At 40.4% G+C, this 25,581-nt stretch overlaps 1 protein-coding gene across 4 annotated transcripts in view; it reads right to left on the reverse strand.

Moving 5' to 3' along the window:
- Positions 1-650: 650 nt before the first annotated feature.
- The window catches only part of TNPO3 (transportin 3), a 101,172-nt gene continuing 76,241 nt past the window's right edge, over positions 651-25,581 (reverse strand). For 2 of the 4 annotated variants that reach the window (XM_023223532.2, XM_023223533.1), the window contains 8 exons: positions 24,968-25,108; positions 21,515-21,631; positions 20,560-20,654; positions 18,449-18,605; positions 16,171-16,338; positions 13,376-13,488; positions 3,684-3,775; positions 651-1,850 (listed from right to left, as the gene is read on the reverse strand). In XM_023223532.2, coding sequence (XP_023079300.1) covers positions 3,715-3,775; positions 13,376-13,488; positions 16,171-16,338; positions 18,449-18,605; positions 20,560-20,654; positions 21,515-21,631; positions 24,968-25,108 — 852 coding nt within the window. In that variant the 3' untranslated portion in view covers positions 651-1,850; positions 3,684-3,714. The remainder of the gene's footprint in view (positions 1,851-3,683; positions 3,776-13,375; positions 13,489-16,170; positions 16,339-18,448; positions 18,606-20,559; positions 20,655-21,514; positions 21,632-24,967; positions 25,109-25,581) is intronic. The other 2 variants (XM_023223530.2, XM_023223531.1) reach the window with 1 other exon arrangement.

Here is a 25,581-nt window from a genome sequence, read left to right on the forward strand (position 1 = left end):
AAATGGGGATGGATGGGAAGAGGCAGGAAGGAGGGATTACCTAGGGGTTCAAGGAAACTTTTGGCAATAAAGAGTATGTTCACTACCACCCAGGAGGCGGAGCTTGCAGTGAGCTGAGATTGCGCCACTGCACTCCAGCCTGGGTGACAGAGCAAGACTCTGTCTCAAAAAAAAAAAAAAAGTGTTCACTACCCTGTGATAACGGTTTCATGGATGTATCTTATGTCAAAGCTTATCAAAGTGTATACCTTAAACACATGCAGATTATGTTAATGATACTTCAATAAAGTTTTTTTTTTTTTTAAAGATCAATAAATCTGTAGGCCAGGAAACTGTCTACTTGTGTGGCCACAATAGAAAAACCATACCACACTGTTTAACATGAAAAAGTAACCCAACTCCCTTTCCCACGGAGCTACACGAAAGGGTAAAATGTAAGCGTCACGAGTTTTGGTGTGAATGAGGAGAATAAAAGGTGCAGAATGAGCCACTTCCCTGAAGTCTGAAGGGTCTGTGGCATCAGGGCAGGGGCCTGCCCTTTCAACTCCATCCCCAGATGTCTATCAGGTACCAAAGGCTGATTCCATAGCTAGTCTAGCTGAACCATTTCTGAGCTACAAGGCAGTGAATGAAAGTAAAAACAAAGAAACACTGGTTAAATTTTAAAAATTTATTCTTTTTCTTTTGTTGCTGTTGATTTGTTCTTGAGATGGCTACAACACCAGACAGAACAGTGCCCTCATATCTGATGGCTGTGCAGGGCTGCACTCCTTTGAAACATTAAGATCTGTTTTGGGCTTCCCTCTTTGGCCTCACCCTCCCCTTGAAATCAAGTCATTTCCACACTTTTTAGTAAAATACTAAATGACACATCATCCCTTGTTAGCCCTGTAAACATTTTTTCTCCACACACCCTCCCTCTTTTTTTTTCTCTCATGTCTGTGGGTGAATAATTCACTAAGAAAAAAACCTTAAAAAACAAAAACTTACACATTTATATCCTGTACCCCCCACCCCACCCCAGTTTTGGCTCTTCTCTCCAAGGCAGACAACAACCTGATGTGGATTGGAAGTGGACTGAGATATGGTTATGGATGTATGGTTCAGATATCCATAAATTCTGACCCTGGCAGGTCCTGAGCATCACCAATGTGACCACAATAGAAAGCAGAACAGGCTCCTTGCTTACTCCTCCTTGTCTACACAACTCTAAAGGTGGGAAGAAACACCTGGGGAAGGTAGAATAAATTTCTACTCATTTGCATTTAAAAGGAGGGGAGAGAGAAACAGAAGGAAGGGGAGAAGAGGAAACAGAGGACAAAACAATAGAAAACCTGAACAAATGACCCTGACCCTCTTCTTCCAATTGCAGCTATTTAATTCACGTGAATCCCCACATTATCCCTAAGTAAATATTTTGTTTCACAGAAAGCTTGTCCTTTTGTTTTTCCACGTGCACGTGCGCACTGGCGCTTGTGCGTGTATGTGTGTGCGTGCATGTGTCACTTGCTACCAGGTGAATGTTTCAGTTCTGGTTTCTGTTTAGTTTTCCTTTTTTTTCTTTTTTCTTTACTTAAAATTATTTTTCCTTTTAGAAAGTTCACCAGGAAACCAGCTCCCCTCCCACCACGCCGGGCAGGCCTCAGCCATCTTTTTAAAAACCGCGCTGATTTTCCCTCACACCCCCAAACAGGAACTCCTCAGGATGGCCTCAGAAGGCTGGAGTCTCTCCCTGTCTGGCGGGACACCCTGGTGGCGGTGAAGGCCCCTCTGCCACAACGGAGGTTTCTGATTGTGGGACACAGTCTGGTTTTTGTTTTCTTCCTGTCTTCTAATTAAAAAAGACATTCCTGACAAAAGAGATAAGATAGTCAATAACTGCACCAGAAAACAGAGCATTTAGTAAAATCAACCTTAAGGCAGAGGTTTCTATATTTCCTCAGGTACCTCATTCTGAAGTTTGCCATACAAACTTAGAAAAAATAAATAAATAAAAGTCTGGAGTTTTAACTTGTGGGTTCAAGGGAGCTACTGCATTAATGAGACACCATCTGCAGTGTGCTTCCAATGCTGAGTGTGCTGTGGAAACAAGGGATGACGTGTCAGGAGGGCAAAGAGCCAACAGGTCCAGGTCTCCCATTCAAAGCAACCAGGGAAGCTCCACCTCAGTCTGCTAAATCCCACAGGCTTCATGTCGATTTTATTTTGAAACAAGTCTTTGCCTACCAACCAGTTAAAAACAAAACAAAACACCAATTTAGATGCTATCGAAAGGATACTGTGTTAAGTGGAGTGGTTCAAAGTGAGGACTCTGGTACCAGAATATCTACATGTGAACTCTGGCTCCACCAGTAACTGTCAGGCAAATTGTTAAAACATTGTTGAACCTCAATTTCCTCATCTGTAAAGTAGGAAAAATAGTAACAAATCCAGAAAAGCAGATGAGGATTATCTAATACATCTAAAGCATTTAAAACAGTGCCCTGACACACAGTAAGGGCACAATAAAAGTTAACCATGAACACCGACAGCTGTCCATGAGCAACCTTATGAGGTGTATCAATGTCAGCTAACCCAGACGCCACGCAAAACCTGGAGATCCCAAATGATATTATTACTCATTAAAACAATCAAAGTTGAGAAATGATTTTGGGTGTGGCAAGGCACTGCTGAACATCACCTTTACCTACGAATGCATTTATCACAGAAACTACCAGTGAGTGCTACATTCATGAAGAATTGCCTCCTGGGAGAAGAAACTTGCCTTGAGACATCAAAGAGCGGGCTTAAAGGAGAGTTGCTTTTCTTCTCTCCGTCAAGAAATTGGCATCCAAATTCTACTACCCACTCCTTTCTGCTAAGCTTCTTGCTTTGCTTCAGAATCAGAAGACGGAAAGCACGTGGAGAAAAGTGCTCACTGGGAGCCAAAGATGCTCCTCCTTTCCTGTAAGGGCCAAGCATCCCTAACCTGAATAGCCAAAATTCTTCAACAGCTGACACTTGTTGAACGCTGATATGACCCTCAAGGGAATGCGCATTGATGCATTTTGGATTTTGGATTTTTGGATTAGGAATGCCCAACTGGTATGCATTCTGCAAATATTCCAAAATCCCAAAAAAATCAAAAATCCGAAAAACACTTCTGAAAGTGTTTTTTCCTCCGAAATCCCAAGCATTTCGGATAAGGGATATTCAGCTCGTACCTCCTGCCCTGGTCAAAACCAGGCACTTCAGCATTCAGGTCATAAAAGTGATAAGAATAAGCTCTCTGCTCATTACATCTGGAGGGTCAGTTTTAGGAGACTGGCAACACATATAACAGTCTACTTGAGGTTGTTTTTGCCAAAGTAGCCAGGTTAAAAATACTTGTTTGTTGCCATGCACACTTACCATCTTAGAAGTGTCTGTAAGGGGAAGGGGGAAGAAAATTTTTCAATGCACTTTGCAACAGTTACTTTTTTATGGAGTTAAAAATGGTCCCCCAAAGACACTGACTATTATCTGGCTGCCCAGGCCCAGGAAAATCTGGGCCCCATATATTCCAGCTGTTCACCACAGTTAAACTGCTGAGTCCTTCCCTGACTCCAGCTATAAGACCGGTCCCATGATAGGCATTAAAACCTATGCCCATTCCCAGGCATCCCCGACAGTCTGGAGAAAAGCTGGGAACTATGTATCCTCACCTGGGTGACAGGCACAGTGCAGGAGTGTGAGCTATCGAAACAACCTGGTGAAGTCTCGCAAGGCCCAGCAAACTTGCTTACATTCCTCAGCACTAGAAAAGAAAAGGTAGGTTGGTCCTTGACTGAGGAGAAAAGACAGAATATGCTGAAAAACCACCGCAACATTGGGGCACACTGAGAACTGTCCCAACTCTGCTAGGAGCTCTCTCCATCGTTTCCTGAGTGACCCTGGCTTCAGATCTTTCTGTAATTCGGGGCAAAAATTAACTATTATGTATGAGAAAAGTTATAAGCTTGGTGGTCTTCAAAGAGTGGACTCTGGACACAAACTGCCCGAGTTTGAATCTTGGCTCCATTGTGCTCTTGAACAAGTCACCAATCTTTGTCTCAGTTTCCTCATCTGTTAATATTATCTACTTCATAACACTGTTTAGAGGATTAAAATCATCCATATACAGAGTGCTTATGATAATAGAGCAGTGAACAAAATAGTATTCAATACATGTAGGCTGCTACAACAACACTTGGTTGCTAAGGCTCTCATAAGTTTCCTCATTCTCTTCCAAAGATAGATTTTGTTTACAAAGGCTGGTCTAGCAACTAAGTCTCCATCAGTCATTGATTTTCTAGTTGAACAGGCTGCTCAGGATTTCCTCCTGTGGGAGGAGGAGGGAGAAAGGAAAGAGTTAAAACATGTAGAAAGAGAGACGAAGCAGGAGATGCCTATGTGATATGAATAGCCCAATATTCATCTGACCCTGTTTTTTCAAAAGCCCCCCAACCTCCCTTTGTCCAAAACTGTCACCAAGAAACCAGCTGATGCCAGGTTCATTCTACTGTATCTGTCTTCGTAACAGTTTTTGCTAAATGAACATGAGGCTAAGCTAAAGCTGTGGAAAAGGAAGCACCTCTTTTTTTGTTTTTGAGATGGGAGTCTTGTTCTTGTCGTCCAGGCTGGAGTGCAATGGCACGATCTCAGCTCACTGCAACTTTCGCCTCCCAGGTTTAAGCGATTCTCCTGCCCCAGCCTCCCCAGTAGCTGGGATCACAGATGCCCACCACCCCGCCCGGCTAATTTTTTATATTTTTAGTAGAGATGTGGTTTCGCCATGTTGGCCAGGCTGGTCTCGAACTCCTGACCTTGTGATTTGCCCGCCTCGGCCTCCCAAAGTGCTGGGATTACAGGCGTGAGCCACCGTGCCCAGCCAGGAAGCAATTCTTAATAAAGTGCTTGCCTTCCTGTGGCCCTCTCCCTGGCTCAACTAACTCAGATACCAGTGCCTACAGCCTAGGATTCAATGCAGATGAAAACACACTTTCCATCTTATAATGATTAAACACCAGGGGAGGGAGCTGCTCTAAGTGATCCAACAGAAAAAGTGAAAATACAGCTATCCACTTAAGTTCCTACATCCAGATTTCCCTACCCATTATAAGTTCTGAAACATCATTAAGAACCTTGACTTAGACCCCATGACTTGATTCAACAGAACATTCTAGAAAGTTTCCTCTAGTCTCTCCATCCTAAAAATGTAATGAAAATAAGGCAGGTGGCCAGGCACAGTGGCTCATGCTTGTAATCCCAACACTTTGGGGCAACACAAGGAGACCCCATCTCTACAAATAATTTTAAACTTAGCTGGGTGTGGTGGTGCACACCTATGGTCCCGGCTACTCATGAGGCTAAGGCAGGAGGATAACCTGAGCTGGGGAGGTTGAGGTTGCAGTGAGCCGTGATTGTGCCACTGCATTCCAGGTTGGGCAACAGAGTAAGACCCTGTCTCAAAAAAAAAAGGAAAAAGAAAGAAAATGAAAAAAGTCTTTTGGCTTTATTGGAATTGCCATTACCTCTGTGGATTTAATAAGCTTCAATTAAAGTATTACATTTCTCATTTTACTTCCAAATTAATATTGACTGTTAAGGAGGCAGCCAGGGTATGTGAGCCCATACCACTCATGCTCCCAATGTCAGGAAGGAGGAAGATTTGTAATCCAAGAGAAGTTGCTATGTGGTGTGTTATTACAAGGGACTAGGATAATAGAAAACCCTGAAACTTAGGACAGTGCTGGAGACTGAGATTTTTTTGCTATCCTAATGTCTTACATGTTTTAAATTTTACCCTTCTTCAAGAGACTTCCATTTTGTTTTGTTTTCAAAACATAGAAACAGGGTCTCACTGTGTTGCCCAGGCTGCTTGAACTTCTGGGCTCAAGCTATCATCCTGCCTCAGCCTCCAAAAGTGCTGGGATTACAGGCATGAGTCACTGTGCCCGGCAGAGACTTTGGAAGAGAAATAACTTCACAGCCTCCTTTGTGGTGCATGAGAGAAAGTATTGAAACCAAAATGCAAGTATGGGAGAACTGCAGTGAGATAGGATGAAATGAGGGACAGGCTACGCTGTCAACTCGGCTTCTGCCCCAATCCTATCTGCAAGTGCTTTGGTGTCAAACACTTCAGCCAAATGTCTAACTTAAGTGTCCTTGGTGGGCAGCCCAATGAAATGGATCAAAAAGCTCCTTGAGGCCAGGCGCTGTGGCTCACACCTGTAATCGCAGCACTTTAGGAGGTTGAGGTGGGTAGACCACCTGAGGTCAGCAGTTTGAGACCAGCCTGGCCAACATGGTGAAACCCATCTCCACTAAAAATACAAAAATTAGCCGGACGTGGTGGGCACCTGTGATCCCAGTTACTCAGGAGGCTGAGGCTGGAGAATCGCTTGAACCAGGAGGCAGAGGTTGCAGTGAGCTGAGATCACACCACTGCACTTCAGCCTGGGTGACAGAGCAAGACTCCATCTCAAAAAAAAAAGCTCCATGAATGTTACAACTATAGTCATGTGCTACAGTGATGTTTTGGTCAACGATGGACTGCATATATGACAGTGGTCCTACGAGTATAATAGAGATGAACAACTGCATGTTGCATTACTCACATGCTTGTGGTGATGCTGGTATAAACAAACCTATTGCACTGCCAGTCGTATAAAACAACAATGCATACAATTATCTACAGTACACAATACTTGATCATAAACAACTATATTACTGGGTTATGTATTTACTATACTATACTTTTTATCATTAGAATGTATTCCTTCTACTAAAAACAAAACAAAACAAAACTGTAAAACAGCCTCAGGCAGGTCTTTCAGGAGGGATTCCAGAAGAAATTGTTTTCCTAGGAGATGGCAGCCCCATGTGTGTTATTGCCCCTGAAGACCTTCTAAGTGGGACAAGATGTAAAGGTGGAAGACAGTGATATTGATGATCCTGACCCTGTGTTGGTCTAGGCTAATATGTGTTTGTGTCTTAGCTTTTAACAAAAAAGTTTAAAAGCTTTAAAAAATAAAAAATAAAAAAAAGTAATTTTAAGAATAGAAAAAAGCTTATAAAGATACAAAGAAAAAAATTTTTTATGAGCTGTACAATTTGTGTTTTAAGCTACATGTTATTACAAAGGAGTCCAAGAGTTTTTTAAAAAATTCAGTTTATAAAGTAAAAAAGTTACAGTAAGCAAGGGTTAATTTATTATTGTTGTTGTTGTTATTTTGAGACAGAGTCTCACTCTGTCACCCAGGCTGGAGTGTGGTGGCACGATCTTGGCCCACTGTAACTTCTGCCTCCCAGGTTCAAGTGTTTCTCCAGCCTCAGCCTCTTGAGTAGCTGGGATTACAGGTGACCACCACTACGGCTGCCTAATTTTTAAAATTTTTAGTAGAGACAAGGTTTCACCATGTTGGCCAGGCTGGTCTCAAACTCCTGATCTCAAGTGATCTGTCTGTCTCAGCCTCCCAAAGTGCTGGGATTACAGACATGGGCCACCGTGCCTGGCCAAGGGTTGATTTTTTATTGATGAAAAATTTTTTTTGTAAACTTAGTGTAGCCAAAGTATATAGTATCTATAAAAAGTCTACAGTAGTGTATGGTAATGTCCTAGGCCTTCTATTTACTCGCCCACTCACTCACTCATTCACTCACCTAGAGCAACTTCCAGTCCTGCAAGTTCCATTCATGGTAAGTGCCCTCATACAGGCATACCTTTTTTTTTTCTCTTTTATACTGTATTTTTACTGTATCTTTCCTATGTTTAGATATGTTTGGATATATAAATTCTTACCATTGTGTTACAATTGCCCACAGTATTCAGTACAGTAACCTGCTGTACAGGTTTGCAGCCTAGGAGCAATAAGCTACACTACATAGACCAGATGTCCGGTAGGCTATACCATCTAGGTTTGTAGAAGTATATTCTGTGATGTTTGCACAACAACTAAACCACCTAATGACACATTTCTTGGAACATATCCCCATCAGTAAGTAACACATGACTGTATTTTCTGTCTCAGTCCTTCTGACATTTGATATTTCTTAGCTTTTTATTTTATTTATTTATTTATTTTTTCCACTGCCAGTATTTTTTAGATTCTATTTTCTGGCTTCTAGTCCCCAAATTCCTATCTTTCCACCACATTTCTGAAAGCTTTTATGGTCACTATTTTTCGAGCCCCATAAGATTACTAGGGGAGTGCTGAGAAATGAGACCCTTTTGATCCGATGACCTGGTAGGTAACAGAAAATAATGAAACTCCGGTGACTTGACTAGGGATTCAACCCCTTACTGGCCTCTAATTCCAGTATCAATGCTTCCCATGTACAACATCTTTTGGCTTTGAAGCTCCCCAGGCAACTGACAAGCAGTCACAGAATAAACACCAAGATAGAGAAATGGAAATGATGGCAGGGTTTTTTCTGTTCCCAATTGGTCTTAGTTAATGATGGGCTCATTTGGCATTTGGAAAGCAAGAATGTTATTTTAGAATGAAACGTCCCAGCTTTCTTCAAGTTGACCAACTAAAAAAGCTAGGGAATTAACTACCAGTACCACGTGAAAAGCAGGCTTGGGCTTGCTGAAATGAAACTGAACCAGTTCACCCTCTCTGCCAGAATAGCAAACAAAGTAGCATGTTGAGGCAGGTGTTACAGGACCTTAAAATCAAAAGGGAGACTGAGTCATGAATGGGACAGAAAGTTCAAGGGCTTTCTGTCCTTTCTACTATAGGCAATCTAGAGGAAGAGAATTACTAAGAGGAGATGAGCAATCTCAAGTCCTTTCTCTAGCACCTCAACATTAGCTCTCACTTCTGTTCATTTCCCACCACTATGTTTCATATGTTATAGCCTGCTACAGGAAGAGCTGCAAAACTTGTTTAGCAATGAAAGATCAAGTAGGTCAGGTTGGTGGTGCACCTTATTTTCCCATATCACAGGACAAAGATCACAGATTTCCCCCCCCACAGCACTGCTTTACTTAGGTCTCTTTTCCTTGCCCCGAGAATTATCATAAATTAGGAAAGGATATCTATGACCTTGATTTCAGACTTAGCATATTATTTTATTTGTTATATATTAGTCCCACTGACGGAATGAGGGCTTGACAGAGACTTATTCCAGAATGTGTGGGTGGCTGCCTTAAAGTCAACAGGAGACATGCCCCAGCTAGTCTTGCAAGTACATAATGACATTCTAGCAGTTTCTCCTCTGAGGAGAAGGGAGTTAACATTCACTGATCACATACCATGTGCAAGATCTTCTTTAGATTTCCATATGGTATCTCATAGTAACCTTATGAGACTGGTAGTACTAACCCTATTTCACTTGATTAAACTGAAGATCAAAGTAATAGGGTATGTGGCAAGATTCAAACAAATATTCTTGACTCCAAACCCCATCTTTGGAGGACTTCCCCTAGGTTCCCATTTGCTTTAAGAAAATTAGAGCCAATATGATCCTGCCCTTATACTGTAACCAGCACTGAAGGGAATAATGCAAAACAGAAGCAGAGAGAAGCAACTACTACTTCTACTGAGAATATTCACAGTAAAAGCAATCAAATAATTTTTAAGGTCACCCCAGTCAATATATATGTCTACCCAGTGGAGGGAAAATCCTCACTTCTGGCAAAATGTGTCATGAAGGGTCACATGTTATTTTTCAGTCATGCATGTCACTTGATCTATGGCTAAAAGTGAGTTATTTCTGGGGCATACTGGGCTTACTACTTAAGCTACTTAGTAAACTATAAAATAATAGCATTCCATGGTTTGGGATTTTAACATTAACAAAATTGCTGGAGACATTCCAGAAGATGAGAAAGTAAACTATTTTGGAAAGTGACATTAAGAAATCAATTCTGAGAAAAGACAACTAGCTCTTGTACCACTGCTTAAAGTTCATTTTCTTTCCCTTCTAAGTCTGATTTTACCCATAAAAGTGTAATTTATGCTCATAAAAAAGTGCACATAGTACAGAAAGTTATGAAATGAAAAGTAAAAGCCTTCCTCCCCTCCTAGTCTCACTTATATATCTTTCCAAAGACTTACTGTGCATAAAGTAGCCTGTGTGTGTGTATAATTTATAATAAAACAGCTCTTTAAAGTACAAGTTCGTTAATTCACAATAGCATAAAAAAAACCTTATGAAAAAATTTAACCAAGGAGGTGAAAAACTTATTCACTGAAAACTACAAAATGTAGCTGAAAGAAATTAAAGACACCAATAAATGGAACAATATACTGTATTTGTCGATCTGGAGATTTAATATTGTTAAGACTTCGATACTACTCCAAGCAATCTATAGATTCAATACAATCCCCATCAAAATCCCAACAACCTCTTATACAGAAAAATCTACCCTAAAATTCACATGGAATTTCAAGGGTCCCCAAGTGGCAAAACAATCCTTTTTTTTTTTTTTTTTTTTAATTTTTGAGATGGAGTCTCACTCTGTGGCCCAGGCTGGAGTGCAGTGGTCGATCTCAGCTCACTGCAAGCTCCACCTCCTAGGTTCACACCATTCTCCTGCCTCAGCCTGCTGAGTAGCTGGGACTACAGGTGCCCACCACCACGTCCGGCTAATTTTTTGTATTTTTAGTAGAGACAGGGGTTTCACTGTGTTAGCCAGGATGGTCTCGATCTCCTGAACTCGTGATCTGCCCACCTCAGCCTCCCAAAGTGCTGGGATTACAGGCGTGAGCCACCGCGCCTTGCCGCCAAAACAATCTTTGAAGAGAACACTACAGGCCTCACATTCCTGATTCTAAAATTACAAAGCCACAATAATCAAAACAGCATGGTATTGACATAAAGAAATACACCGTAGACCAATGGAATAGAATAGGGAGCCCATTAATAAATTCTCCTGTATATGGTCAAATGATTTTCAACAAGGATGTCAGTGCAGAAAGGACAGTCTTTTTCAATAAACGGTGCTGGGAAAACTGGACATCCACAAGCAAAAGAAAGAGGCTGGACCCTTACCTAATACCACATATAAAAATTAACTCAAAAAGGATCAAAGACCTGACATAAGACCTAAAACTGTAAAACTCTTAGAGGAAAATCTAGGCGGAAAACTTCATGACATTAAATCTGGCAATGATTTCCTAGATATGACACCAAACAGATAACAAAACTAAAACAGATAAATTAGGCTATATCAAAATTAAAAACTTCTGTGCATCAAGGGACACAATCAACAGAATGAAAAGGCAACCTAAAGAATGGAAGAAAATGTTTGCAAATCATGTACCTGATAAGGAATTAATATCCCAAATATAAAAGGAACTCCTGCAACTCAACAACAAAAGAAACCCAATTTTTAAACAGGCAAAGCACTTGAATAGACATTTCTCCAAGAAGATAAACAAATGGCCAATAAGCACATGAAAAGATGCTCAACATCATTAATCATTAGGGAAATGCAAATGAAAACCGCAATGAGATATCACTTCACACTGGGTGTGAAATGCTAAGACGGCTACTCTCAAAAAACCGAGAAAATAACAAGTGTTGGTGAGGATGTGGAGAAATTGGAACTTTGTGCACTGCTAGTGGGAATGTAAAATGGTGCAGCTGCTATGGAAAACAGTATGATGGTTCTTCAAAAAATTAAAAGAAGATTAAATAGAATCACCATATGATCCAGCAATTCCACCTCTGGGAATCCAAAAGAATTGAAAGCAGGGGCTGAAAGAGATATTTGTACACCTGGGTTTATAGGAGTCTTACTCACAACAGCTAAGAGGTGGAAGCAATCCAAATGGCCATCAACAGATGGAAGGATAAATAAAATGTGGTATACGCATACAATGGACTACTATTTAGCCTTTAAATGGAAGAAAATTCTGGCACACGCCACAACATAGATGAATCCTGAGGACATTATGCTAAGTGAGGTAAGCTAGCCACAAAAATACAAATCTGTATGATCTCACTTATATGAGGTATCTATAGTAGTCAGACTCAAACATTAAGTAGGAAGGTAATTGCCAGGAGATGGGGAGAGGGGAGAATGCAGAATTGTTGCTTAATGGGTATAGTTTCAGTTTTACAAGATGGAAAAGTTCTTGATATTGGTAATGCAACAATATGAATATATACTTAACCCTACTGAACTCTGCATTTATAAAAATGGTTAATACTGTAAATTTCATGTTATGTGTGTTTTATAACAATTAAAAAATTTTAGAATTATTTTAAAAGCTCAAGTTAGGTTATATAATACTGTTATTTTAACCTTTACAATTTATCTTGTATATTTTTCCATATTATCATGTATTTCTTCTTTCTTGTTCATCTTTGGGACTATTTAGCAGTATAAGAACACTGTTAATTATTTAAATTTTCTCTATTGATGGGCAAGTAGAATATTTCCAATTTTTTCACTACTACCAATCTTGCTATAACATTCCTTCTTTGACCTATATATCTTTCCACACTGTATTTATAAGTTATTGCCTAAAATGTAGTCAAAACTCTAAAGACTCTAAATATAAAAAGAGTATCAGGGCAAGGGAACAAGTAGCTATAAAATCCAACTTAAGTTGCTGTCACTAATATTAAGACCATAAGTCTCATAACCTTTGATTCAGTGATTAAATTTTAAAGGAAAATATTCAAAAGAAGGAAAAGGTTCTATTTTTGACATTATCTGTAATACTAAAAAACTGAAAAATGATCTAAATGTCTACTTATAACAGAGGCATTATAAGGAAACCAAGTAACACCTTTATGGCTATAAAACAAGTAGGAAGACTATGTAACTGTATTAAAAATATTTTTATGTTCACGGTAAAAAAACATACCCACTTTACATTTTAGGCTGTAATCCAGAGATTGTAAGTGCCTCATGGGCCTAATGTATCCCAGGCAGATGTTCTGTTTGGACTACACAACTTCTTTGAAATTAGAATTTGACTCTCTTTAGGCATGGTGAATATTCTCCAATTCACTGTTGTCTACATCACTTTCTATGTTTTATAACCAATGCTTTGCCTTACTCAGGTACCTACATTCTTGACCCCCGAATGTGGATGAAAACTCAGAAGGACTTAGAAAAATATAGACAGATCTCCTGACGGGGAGTGAGCTGCTCAGTGCATTTTCCTGTGGGAGAAATAGTGCCTCCACTTACCATTAAAAATCTTATACCAGTTAGCACATATGTTAAATATATGTACATACATACACAGCATGGTGATGTTTTCCCGCTAGATTGGCTTCCAATGCCAAGTTGTGCAATTCAAGGTTAAACAGAATACAAATTGTCCATTTCCAAGGGCACATAAGAAATAAAGAGATGTTTCTTCCCACACCCCACACCTCCTTTTTAAGAACCCCCAGTATCACTCACCTAGTGACTTGCTTGTGGAAGTCTGTAAGTTGTTTGTGTGTCACTGTGACGGCTCCCACAGTTGTTTCCTTTGGCAAACCTTTTAAGGAATTTTCTAACCAACGACAAAAAGTCTGTACAGGGAATAAGGGTAAGAGTTTTAAAAGGAAGCATGGCTTACTCACCTGAGACCCTATAGATACTAACAAAACCCCACAAATTTTCCTCAGTAGCATTTACTTCCCTACATGTGGGAGCAAGTAAAGGAATCAACAAAAGTGCTCTCATTAGTCCTTCAAACCCTTTGGGTTGATGGCAGTCTGAACATGCATGCCTAGACTTCCCTTCAAAGGGGCAGCAGGCATCATTTCAGAAAAGGACCTTCTACACCTTAGAAGTGAAGTTTCTTCTGGATGAGGCTATTGTTCTGTTCCTGTCATAACGTATATGACAAATATACATATGCACGCATGCAAACACAGACACGGACACACACACACTTGCTCTCTTTTTTGAGACAGGGTCTCGCTCTGTTGCCCAGGCTGGCGGGCAGTGCACTGCAGCTTTGACCTTCCAGGCTTAAGTGATCCTCCCACCTCAGCTTCCCAGGTAGCTCAGACTACGGAAGTCCATCAACATGCCTGGCTAATTAAAAACCATTTTTTTAAGAGATGAGGAGTCTTTCTATCTTGCCCAGACTGGTCTCAAACTTCTGGGCTCAAGAGAGCCTCCCAAAGTGCTGAGACTACAGGTGTAAGCACTTGACCAGTATATTTTTAAAATTAAACAGATTTCCAAAAACTCTTGAGCTTAAAGATCAAAAGCGATCCAAAGTAAAGGTTCAGATACCTGAAAGAGGAGGGGCAAAAAGTATACTAAGCCACCATGTCAGAAAGTATACATGAGTCCAAAATCTTAAGGATTTTAAGGCCATCTCTCTCAGAATAAGTCCTATCCATTCAGTTCCTTTGTGATATCTGCCTGCTCTTTGTGTTAAAAAACCTTACTCTTGTTGCTCATATCTGAGCATTCTCTTTATGCCTTTCCTATGCACAAGAATTGTCTCTACTCCCTTTACTTCCTTCCTTTCAAAAATAAAAATTCTAGAGACTTCCTCTGGGTTCTTATTTTCAGTTTTATTGTTGTCCTTTGGGTCAGCTCTAATATTTCTTCATCCCTTTCTTAAGTGGAATATATACTTCAGTCAGTTTTGGGCTGTAAAATTACTCTTTTATACCTAATTTTTTTTACATTATATATTTTCCCATCATATTCATTTATGACCATAATAAGCCAGAGCGAAAGTATTATAAATGCTCAGGAAGTACGAAGCATTTCTTAATTATGGATGCAAAACAGTTCCTTAATTCTTAAAAATACATAATAGTTGTTATATAGCAAACTTTTTTTTTTTTTTGAGACAGGGTCTTGCTATGCAGCTCAGACTAGAGTGCAGTGGCATGATCATAGCTCACTGCAGGCTGGAACTCCTGGGCTCAAGCAATCCTCCTGCCTCACCCTCCTGAGTAGCTGGAACTAGAGATGTATGCCACCACACCCAACTAATTAAAAAGAAAAATTTTTTTTTTTGTAGGGATGGGGTCTAAGTTGCCCAGGCTGGTCTCAAGCTCCTGGCATCAGGTGATCCTCCTGCCTTGGTTTATCTCAAAGTACTGGAAGACAGGCGTGAACCACTGTGCCTGGCTGATATACAGTACACCCCGTTGAGTACATGGCTACCTGGTTTCTATTCCTGTCCAAACTTCTTGTTCTCATTTTTTGTTGTTGTTGCTGTTGTTAGCACTTAACAATATGTTTACAATCAAGAATGTTTTAATAAAGTTAGATTTATATAAGTTTCCTGTTACTTGGGAACCAAGTGTATTTGTAAAAAGTTTAAGCAGAGTATGAAGACTTTTTCCCTCAGGTCAAGGACTTCCGAATTAAATTTGCTGATTCCTGGAGGCTCAAAAAGTACTTTTCTTTAGAAAAGCAAATATGCTACTCTATCAGGTTGAAATGGAACATATGTATTGAACCAGCAAGGAATAGGTACTATCTATTATATATTATTATTATTCATTTTATATTCTGCAGTTCCGTAAGACAGTTCACTTTAACTAGGTCCCATTGAGTACTTTCCTGAACTGCTTTTATAGTAATATTAAAAATTATAAATTCCATTTTAAAAACAATTTCAGGTTATATTATATTTTACCATTCTACTCAACTTTCACACAGTACACATAACCTGAGTTATGGTCATGTGGCCCAGTACTGAAATTACCTGGGCATTATCAGATAGCTTTAAAAAAACAACTCCATCCTTAGGTGGGTGATAAAGGATCTGGTTCAAAGAAATCCAGAGGGGAAATATATCCAACTGTACACTGTGGGTTACTTTGACAACTATGTGCTTCCAAATGTTCTGGTTAGATGTATCACCAAGAAATAATACAGTGCTATAGAATAAGTCTCAAAGGATTAAATACTACTTGAGTAATATGCAACTAATAAAACTGACATTTGGACATCTCTCACAAGTGAACAAATTTCACACTGGAAAGTCACACGACTGAATTCAATGCTTGATACTTACTTCTGGTAATATAGCCCCTATGACAGTGACATAGAAACATGTTTTAAAGAACTCAATATAAATTACTGACCTTTACGGGCCTCTTCATCTACCAATCTAACTTGGCAATATGTCTAAATTTGGTTCCATGGACAGAAAACAGGGCTAGTTGCAAAATTAGGGTTGGCCTTAAGGAACCAAAGCCTGTGAGATAAATTCCTTATGAAAACAATCTTACCGGTCTGTCAACCTGCATGATCTCCCAGAGCACTTCAGCCACATCTGGTAGGGTATAGGGGGGGAGGCAAAAGCAGCAGGTGTGCAGCAGCTGGCTGACAAGCTGCTGTCCAAGCTGGTTCATCACCTGTCCAATCAGTTCTTTCCGTAATTCAAAGTCTTCTTCATGCTATATGTAGGAAAACAGGAACATCAGATAAATTCTAGTCTCAATTTCCCAAAGACCAAGCACTCCTTTCCCTTTAGTAATTTCTCTTTAATAGGTCGGAAAGTGTGTATGTCTGTGTGTGCGGGTGTGTATGTGTGTGTATGCAGGTGTGTGTAAAGTAACAGCTGGATTCACAAAGTCAAGAAAATGTTTTGTCTTTGGAAAGAAAATGAAAGAGTTCATTAGTATCCAAGGAATGAACATGGGTTTCAACAGAGATTAATGCTTAGATTTTTCATGATTTGAAGGCAGAAAACATGGTTAAGAATTAAAGTTAGCAAATTTAAAATTTTTTTTCTCATCTTCTATGTGATGGTATTAATTTTTCTTTAATGTGAAAAATAACTTGTGTTCCTATTTCCTTTTATAAAAATCAAGTCAGCCTGGCACAGCAGCACACACCACAGTCCCACCCACTTCAAAGGCTTAGGGGAACAGCTTAAACCCAGGTGTTCTGGGCTGGAGCATGCTATACCAGTTGGGTGCCTGTGCTAAGTTCAGCATCAATGTGGTGACCTCCTAGGAGCGGGAAACCACTCCTGGGTTGCCTAAAGAGGGAGGGGTGAACAGCCCAAGTCAGAAACAGAGGGGGTCAAAATTCCATTCTGATCTGCAGTGGGATCTCACCTGTGAATGGCCACTAGTCTGGGTAACACAGCCAGACCCCCACGTTACAACAAAACAAAACAAAACCAACTGAAATAAGAATTGAAGACATCTATCAGAGATCTAATTTTTTTCTATCAAAAAAACCCTTATTTTTTTTTCTCCTTGTGGTCTTTAATTTTTTTTTTTTCTTCTTTTCTGAGACAGAGTCTTGCTCTGTCGCCCAGGCTAGAGTGCGGTGGCCTGATCTCGGCTAACTGAAACCTCCATCCCCTGGGTTCAAGCAATTCTCCTGCCTCAGCCTCCCTAGTAGCTCGGATTACAGGCATCCACTACCACAGTTGGCTAATTTTTGTACTTTTAGTGGAGACAGGGTTTCACCATGTTGGCCAGTCTGGTCTTGAACTCCTGACCTCAAGTGATCTGCCCGCCTTGGCCTCCCAAAGTGCTGGGATTACAGGCGTGAGCCACTGTGCCCAACCCTTCTTGTGGTCTTTAAAAACACATATATTTCTAATATCTTGAGAAAAATATTTTTTAAATTGCCTTTCCCTTCTAGTTATTTTCTTCTCTCTTTTACTGCCAAACTTCTTAAATGAATAGCCTGAATAGAATGCAGAAGTAAATACATACTTCTTCGCTGCTCTCCCCTGTCTACAATTCTACTCCACATCTAATCAAACCTAACTTCAAAACTCCTGTGAACCACACTACTGCTCCCACTGCTTAGTTGTCTACTAACAAACTTAGTACTATTCTGACTTGCTCTGATCTTGATTTAGAGGCAGTATGACTATCTGCCTCTCTAATCCATCACAATTCTACCTCTATTCCATGGCTCCATTTAAATCCCTCCCTTTCCAGAAAGTTATTCCAACTCTTTTTGGTCTAGAGCTTTCCCTCGTCTGACCTCATACCAATCACGACTTTGATCACTCATCTGACAATCAAATATTGGAGGCCAAAGTGGGAAGATCACTTGAGGCCAGGAGTTCAAGACCAACCTGGGCAACATGGTGAAACCCCATCTCTATAAAAAATATAAAAACTAGCCAGGCATGGTGTTGAATGCCTGTAGTCCTGGCTACTCAGGCTGAGGATCCCTTGAGATTCACATCACTGTACTCCAGCCTAGGTGACAGAGCAAGACCCTGTTTCAAAAACAAATAAAAAACACCAAATACTGGCTTCTTGTTGTTACTTAACTCTTTAAACTTGTTTCTCTCTTCAACTAGACACCAAATGGTTTAGGAGCACGAACAGTTTTAGACTGCTTTATATAGTCTAAAGCACCCAGCATAAGTGTCTTAGTTGATATTTTGACTAGTGAATGATCCATTATGATATATGTCTACCAATACAGATCAAGTAAGGAAATACTGAGATGCTGGTTTTCCCCTAAGGAATGACAAAGAGATAGGAGATAAAAACTGTTAAGTAGAAATGGTATCATTTTTATACTTACATCATTGGCTACCCCTGTATGAATGAGGTCTCGTAGGAACCTCATGACACTACAATTGGCATCCCGGTGGTCCAGGGTAGTAGAGGCAATGGCCCACTGTAAGATAGGGATGACTACTTGGCTCCGCAGCAAGGTGACAGGGCTACGCTGAATAAACCTGGTGTGGAAAGTGAGACTAGGTATAAATGACAAGTTTAGGCTATAAAAGCAGCCAGGGTAAAAGGGCAGAACTATGAAGACAGTAAAAAAGATCAGTGGTTGGTGGGGGTTTCAGGGAAGAAGGGATGAATAGACAGAACATAGAGGATTTTTATGGCAGTGTAAGTATTCTGTATGATACTATAACAGTAGATACATATCATTACACATTTGTCAAAACCCACAGAATGTACACCAAGAGTGAAGCCTAATGTAAACTATGGACTTTGGGTGATAATGATGTGTTAATATAGGGTCATGGTTTGTACTACTCTGGTGGGGGATGCTAATAGAGGGGAAGGCCGTACATGTTAGGAGGGAGGGGTATATGGCAGCAACTTTTCACTCAAATTTGCAGTGAACCTAAAGTTGCTCTTAAAAAAAAAAAAAAAAAGGACCATATCTTAGATTAGTGTATTAAAAGACATGTCACCACACCTAATTTCCAACTAAGATTTTATAAATCAAGAAAGACCAGTCAAAAGGACTTACAAGTAGAAACTCTCCTAGGTTAAAAAGTCCTAAAGATGCTAGAATAGCATTTCCCAAACTAAAGTTCACAGAATTCTGGTTCCCAGGATATCAACAGGAATCTCTCAAAGAAAAGGTTGTGTGTTCAAATAAGCTTGGGAAATGCTGCTGGATTTTTAAAGTGGTTTTGCTTATTTTTTGTTTTAAACCACTATCGGGTTTCCAAGTTCCTTTAATATATAGGGAGAATCTCTTCAAAAAAAGATACAGTATATTCCAAACTTGTTTCATCACTTGTACAAAGAACATTTCTAGGGACTAGTTTTCCAAGGAATACATACCCTAAGAAAACAGAGGGCGACAGCCCATCCAACAATTCTATCAACTAAAAAAAGAAAAAAACAGTTTTTCTAACCTACCCAAAAACTAACAAAAAAAAGTGTTCAATATTCAATCCTGCCAGTTATGGTGGCTCACGCCTGTAATCCCAGCACTTTGGGAGGCCAAGGTGGGCGGATCACCTGAGGTCCGGAGTTTGAGACCAGCCTGACCAACATGGCAAAACCCCGTCTCTACTAAAAATACAAAAATTAGCTGGGCATGGTGGTGGGCGCCTGTAATCCCAACTACTCAGGAGGTTGAGGCAGGAGAATCACCTGAACCCAGGAGGCAGAGGTTGCAGTGAGCCGAGATCATGTCATTGCACTCCAGCCTGGGCAACAGAGCAAGACTCCATCTCAAAAAAGAAAAAAGAAAAAAAAAAAATCAATCCTAAGATGAAACAATCAAGTCAGTATTACTTAGCATTTGTAAATGAAATAACAGTTGGGCTTTTGTTGTTTTGAAAATAATGATTTTTCTCTTTTTTTTTTTTTTTTTTAAATGCTGATATGGTAACAGGTTTGGTTCAAATTCCTTAGTTAGGGACTAAGGAATTCAAGCAGAAGTTTGGCAATCATATCATCAGTGCTACTGATAAAGTAGGCTGTGGGTAGAGCTGAGAAATACAGTATGAGACAAGTGCTAAGGCATCTTAAAATCCCAGACATTCTTTATTCTGAAACTGATTATATCTAAAGGACGCTAAGCTTCTCAAAGAGAAGGCTGAGGTGAAACATGAAATCACAACAGCACAAACAGTCAAAAACTACAGAGGACTGTAGAAATGATCTAGTCAGGTGTTTTGCCAGGCACACTGCATTGTCTTGTGTGTGTGCCCTCCTTCCTGGCAGGAACTCAGCTCCTTTATCCCTTGCTTCCTGCCATTCTCTGCATCATTGCTGGGGATATATCAGCTTGCAATTTACCTTTGGGTTATGAATCATTAATCTACCTACTCCAGTGACTTCATTTTACAAGAATAAAACAACCAAGGGTCAGATGGCAAGATTAAGCAGTGATAGGATGAGCAATTAAGAAATGGGCTCTTCAGAAGGATTTACCTGGTGGCGAGCCGGAACAGGTCATCTACAGTGTCAGGGTGATTCTGGAGACCATTCTGCTGTTCTAGGAGCTGAAAGGTGGGGATGCACAGTGCCTAAAACAGAACACTGATTTTAAAAGAAATCCTTTTTCAGAAATGCCACAGCATTCAGACTTGCCAAATATTACAATAAGTACAAAAGGAACAAAGAAGAAAAGCACAGCTGGGAAAAGAAAAGACTGTAATGAGAATCTGATCAGGAAAAGAAAGACATAAATCCTTCCCAGTTGACATAAACAGTTTTCACCTATGAAGTTCACATTTAAGAAAGGGTTGAGGATACAGATTTTAGTTTATAAAACTCAACAGATGTCATCTCAAAGCTTTAGAAATTTCTGAAAGCAGACTCTATTTAGGTACTAGATATGGTTTAGTCCACTGAGGGAGTGGAAATTTTTATAATAATTATGAAATATCAATTTTAAATGAAAAGACATCTTGAGAAACAGCATTCTTAAACTCAATATTCCCCCTCTGTGGCTGGAAGGGAGGGAAAAGCAGTATCTGAGGAGCTATTTCCAATGCTATTATTAACTCTAAAACCCTCCCTGCTGCTAAGAAAACTAGTCAGTTGGCTGTTCCAGGCAAGAAGTTAAAAATACAATAATGCTTGAGCTTAGAGATTCATTTTGCTCACCTCCTCCCCTCTTCCAAACACCCTATCTCTGGAAGAGCATAAACCAGGCAGTAACATCTGTAATAATCATTACACTCATGTGGTCAGTCTCTCATTCTCTCAAACAGGCCTGTTCAGAGAACAACTAGGAAGCTTCTACCTCCCTGTTACTAGGAAATCAACATGCCTGGGGGAAAACATAAAGAAGCAACAGAATTAAAGACATGGTAAAGAATAGGCTGGTAGGCCTTCAGATCCTCTAAGCCTGATGCATCTATACTCCTCATGGAAAAGATACCTGGAGCATGTCTAGTAGTCCCTGCCGACAGCCTTCTTCCATGCCATATTCATCCACAAGGATACTGCCAAGGTACAGGAAGCAGGAATGCTGATGTACGTGGTACACATTCACCATCTGTCGAGGAAAAAAACAATTAGTTCAATGCTTCGCCCTTCAAAAAGTACCAACTTACGAAACCGTCTCCAGGAAGAAATTCAGAGATAGATTGACTTCTTCTCTTTAAGGCAAGATAGTAAAGCTTGTTAGCACTATTTTGTGAAACATAGGGCTCAATATCTCAATGATTTTCAGGTTCTCTATTCTTCCAACCCTTTGAGCTTTCATCTTCCCAAGACAATGCTGTATAAGAGTTGTCTAATACTTAAAGCTGGAAGCTATCAGGGAGCTCATGAATTATTTGCAAAACCCCAGCACAGAATATTTCATCCAGTACGTAAAGGTTGCTCTCATTTGCACTGTAGATAAATCATATTTTTAAATAGTATATATAGCCATAGTTGGGAAAACAATATCAAACACTTTCATCTTGGAGAAGACAGTGAAAGCATTGTTTAAATTTTGAGTTGCTCCTAAACCTATTTTATCTTTTAAGTAAAAAATAGTGTTTTCTATGAAGCTATTTGGATTTCAGCAGAGCAAAAATTTTAGTACAATATGCACATTATTATTATTATTATTATTATTATTATTATTATTATTTGAGACGGAGTCTCGCTCTGTTGCCCGGGCTGGAGTGCAGTGGCTGGATCTTGGCTCACTGCAAGCTCCGCCTCCTGGGTTAACGCCATTCTCCTGCCTCAGCCTCCCCAGTAGCTGGGACTACAGGTGCCCGCTACCTCACCCGGCTAGTTTTTTTTGTATTTTTTAGTAGAGACGGGGTTTCACCGGGTTAGCCAGGATGGTCTCGATCTCCTGACCTCGTGATCCGCCCATCTCGGCCTCCCAAAGTGCTGGGATTACAGGCTTGAGCCACCGCGCCCAGCCTATTATTATTATTTTTAAGAGACAGGGTTTCGCTCTGTTGCCCAGGCTGGAGTGCAGTGGTGAGATCTTGGCTCACTGTGGCCTCAACCTACCAGGCTCAAGGGATCCTCCCACCTCAGCCTCCTGAGCAGCTGAAACTATCGATGTGCACCACCATGCCCAGCCACAATATGTGCTTAAATAATTTGTTTAGAATTTTTACTCCACTATCCTCCCAGAATTAAGAAGCAATTGTACACTCACCTATTTAAAATGCCACCACAGTACATATGTATTGATCTTATTACACAAATTCAACTCTATGAACTTGGTGGGCACTGAAAGGATACAGTAACTAATTCTTCTATTGGCCTATGCCATGGAATGAGCATGAGATAGGAGCTATGAATCCATTCCATGATGTAAACTCAAAATTATATGCTCTACTAAGGAATGATGAAGTCAAGGATTGCCAAACATTTTCTTAAAGGGCTACTTTGTAAAAAGTACAGATCTTGTCCACCATTCAGTCTTCTGCCCACTCAAGTTTGCCAGTGTAGCACAAAAATGACCAATAGATAATACTTAATTATAGCTATAGCTCAGTAAAACATTTAAAAAAAAATAGGTGGCAAGGCCACTGACTATAGACTGCTGGCTCCTGAGTTAAGGGATTTTTTTAAAGGATAATTTTCATTTTTGTCACATGTACTGACTCCAGAACACACTTCCTATATAATAATGCTACCTACTCTATTGAGTTCGTCATATATAACTGGCAGGAATTAAAAAACAGTATCAAAATCATGAGGGTATCCTCCAATAGCAAAGGGGCATTCTATCAAGTTGTGGTAGACCCAGAATATATTGCACTGAAGGGGACACTTGACCAGAGGTAGCAATTGCCTAAATGCAAACATATATTATGGTGCTCAGCATATAGTGAAAGTAGAGAAAATCACTAAAAATTAAAATTCTGTTGAAATATTTACCTGTACAACCTTTAATCAAATCTACAATTTAGAGAGGCAAGGTTATCCAAGTACCACCACTGCACCAGCATGCCTGTGCCTGTGGATGAGGGCACCTATGGTGCAGAATTTAAGGGGGAACTCACTCTTAAGGTCAAGACCTCCTTAAAATCTGCACCCTGGGTGTCCTCCTTAGGTAGAGCATGGTCACTTCAGGTTGGGTGGGGTAGGGCTCTAGCCTGGAGCTCTGTGACTGTTTTCCTCACAGCATGGGTACAAAATTTCAGAACGCACCTCAGAGTCCTGCAAATACAGGCCTGGCACTTTGCCTTGCATCCCTAAATCCTGTGTCCTAGGCACTGGCATCCTGGCCCTGCTCTAAGGTTAACATCAACATAAATGACTTAGTGACTTAAGCATAAGCATCTCATATAGTTCTAGACAAGAATATGATTTTAGAGAACATCATTTACATACCATCATAATTACATATCAATCTTAATGACTAAAACAGTCCAATTTTTTGACAAATAAGAGACTTCCGTGGACAACTAACTGTGGCCAAGATTGAAGAAAATCCCTTTGGGCCAAGAAACAGCAAAGTGTGACTTGCTACATTTTTTTCCCAAGGATCTCAATATAAAAATGCTTACCATTAGTATATAAGGACTGAGCACGAGTCATTTGCTTCATAGAATTTCACACTGGGCTGTGTTTCTACTTAGAATACTGCTATAGCTACTATACAGAAGAGATTTTAGGCTGTTTCCCTTATATACAATGTACCTATCACAGGCATTAATCTCTTTCAAGTTTTTTTTTAGTTTGTTCATAAATACAAAAGTGTTTCATTTCATCAGCAAAGGTTTTGTCCTAAAGGCTCCTATTTCAAATTCTTTATTTGAGATGGAGTCTTGCTCTGTCACCCAGGCTGGGAGACAAGCAATTCTCCTGCCTCAGCCTCCCGAGTAGCTAGGATTACAGGTGCGTGCCACCATGCTTGGCTAATTTTTGTATTTTTAGTAGAGACAGGGTTTCACCATGTTGACCAGGCTGGTCTTTTTTTTTTTTTTGAGACAGAGTCTCGCTCTGTCGCCCGGGCTGGAGTGCAGTGGCCGGTTCTCAGCTCACTGCAAGCTCCGCCTCCCGGGTTTATGCCATTCTCCTGCCTCAGCCTCCGAGTAGCTGGGACTACAGGCGCCCGCCACCTCACCCGGCTAGTTTTTTGTATTTTTTAGTAGAGACGGGGTTTCACCATGTTAGCCAGGATGGTCTCGATCTTCTGACCTCGTGATCCGCCCGTCTCGGCCTCCCAAAGTGCTGGGATTACAGGCTTGAGCCACCGCGCCCGGCCTACCAGGCTGGTCTTGAACCCCTGACCTCAGGTGATCCACCTGCACAGGTCTCCCAAAGTGCTGGGATTACAAATGTGAGCCACCATGCCTAGCCTTTTTCTAATCCTGTATATGGAACATGTCCCTCACCACCGCCCCCTACCCGCCCCAGATAACTTTACCTGTGTGACTAGTGGCTGCAGCAGCGCTGCAGATCCTTTGCCTACACAGCGAACAGCAAAGCGCAGGCACCTGCAACAACGCTCTACAATCCGATTATCAGCCCGGTGCTTATTTAGAGTCTCGGATAAAACTGGCCATATCTGGGTCAAAAGTAAAAGAGCACAAGAAAGAAAATCATCAACAACTAGGACCTAAAAAACTGCTAAGTTGGTAACACCTCATTTAGCTTTTAAATAACTGGGAAAAAACTTTCTGTATAGGAACACACATGGCCAGCATGCACAGGTTCAACAGACTACCCACCACAAAACCCTACCACTTAACAAGAGAAAACAGTGCCTCTTTAGAACTGGAAGAAGAGCATGTCTAACTTTGCTAAAAGGCAGAGATACACAATTTCTAAACTTCAGACTTCCTGAAAGGCGATGAAAAGAATGAGTACGAGCTATACAGGAAGAGATGTTTAAAGACAGTTCCTGGAAGGTGGAAGAATTTGAACAAAAGGACTAGAGTTAAGGAAATGGCATCATCTGAGACCACTGGACACTTAAAAATATGTAGTGTTGATGTCATTTGTCCTCTGAAGCCTCAAAAGCAATTCTTAAAACAGGAC

This window comes from Piliocolobus tephrosceles, chromosome 8 (assembly GCF_002776525.5).
Source record: "Piliocolobus tephrosceles isolate RC106 chromosome 8, ASM277652v3, whole genome shotgun sequence".
Taxonomy (NCBI): Eukaryota; Metazoa; Chordata; class Mammalia; order Primates; family Cercopithecidae; genus Piliocolobus; species Piliocolobus tephrosceles.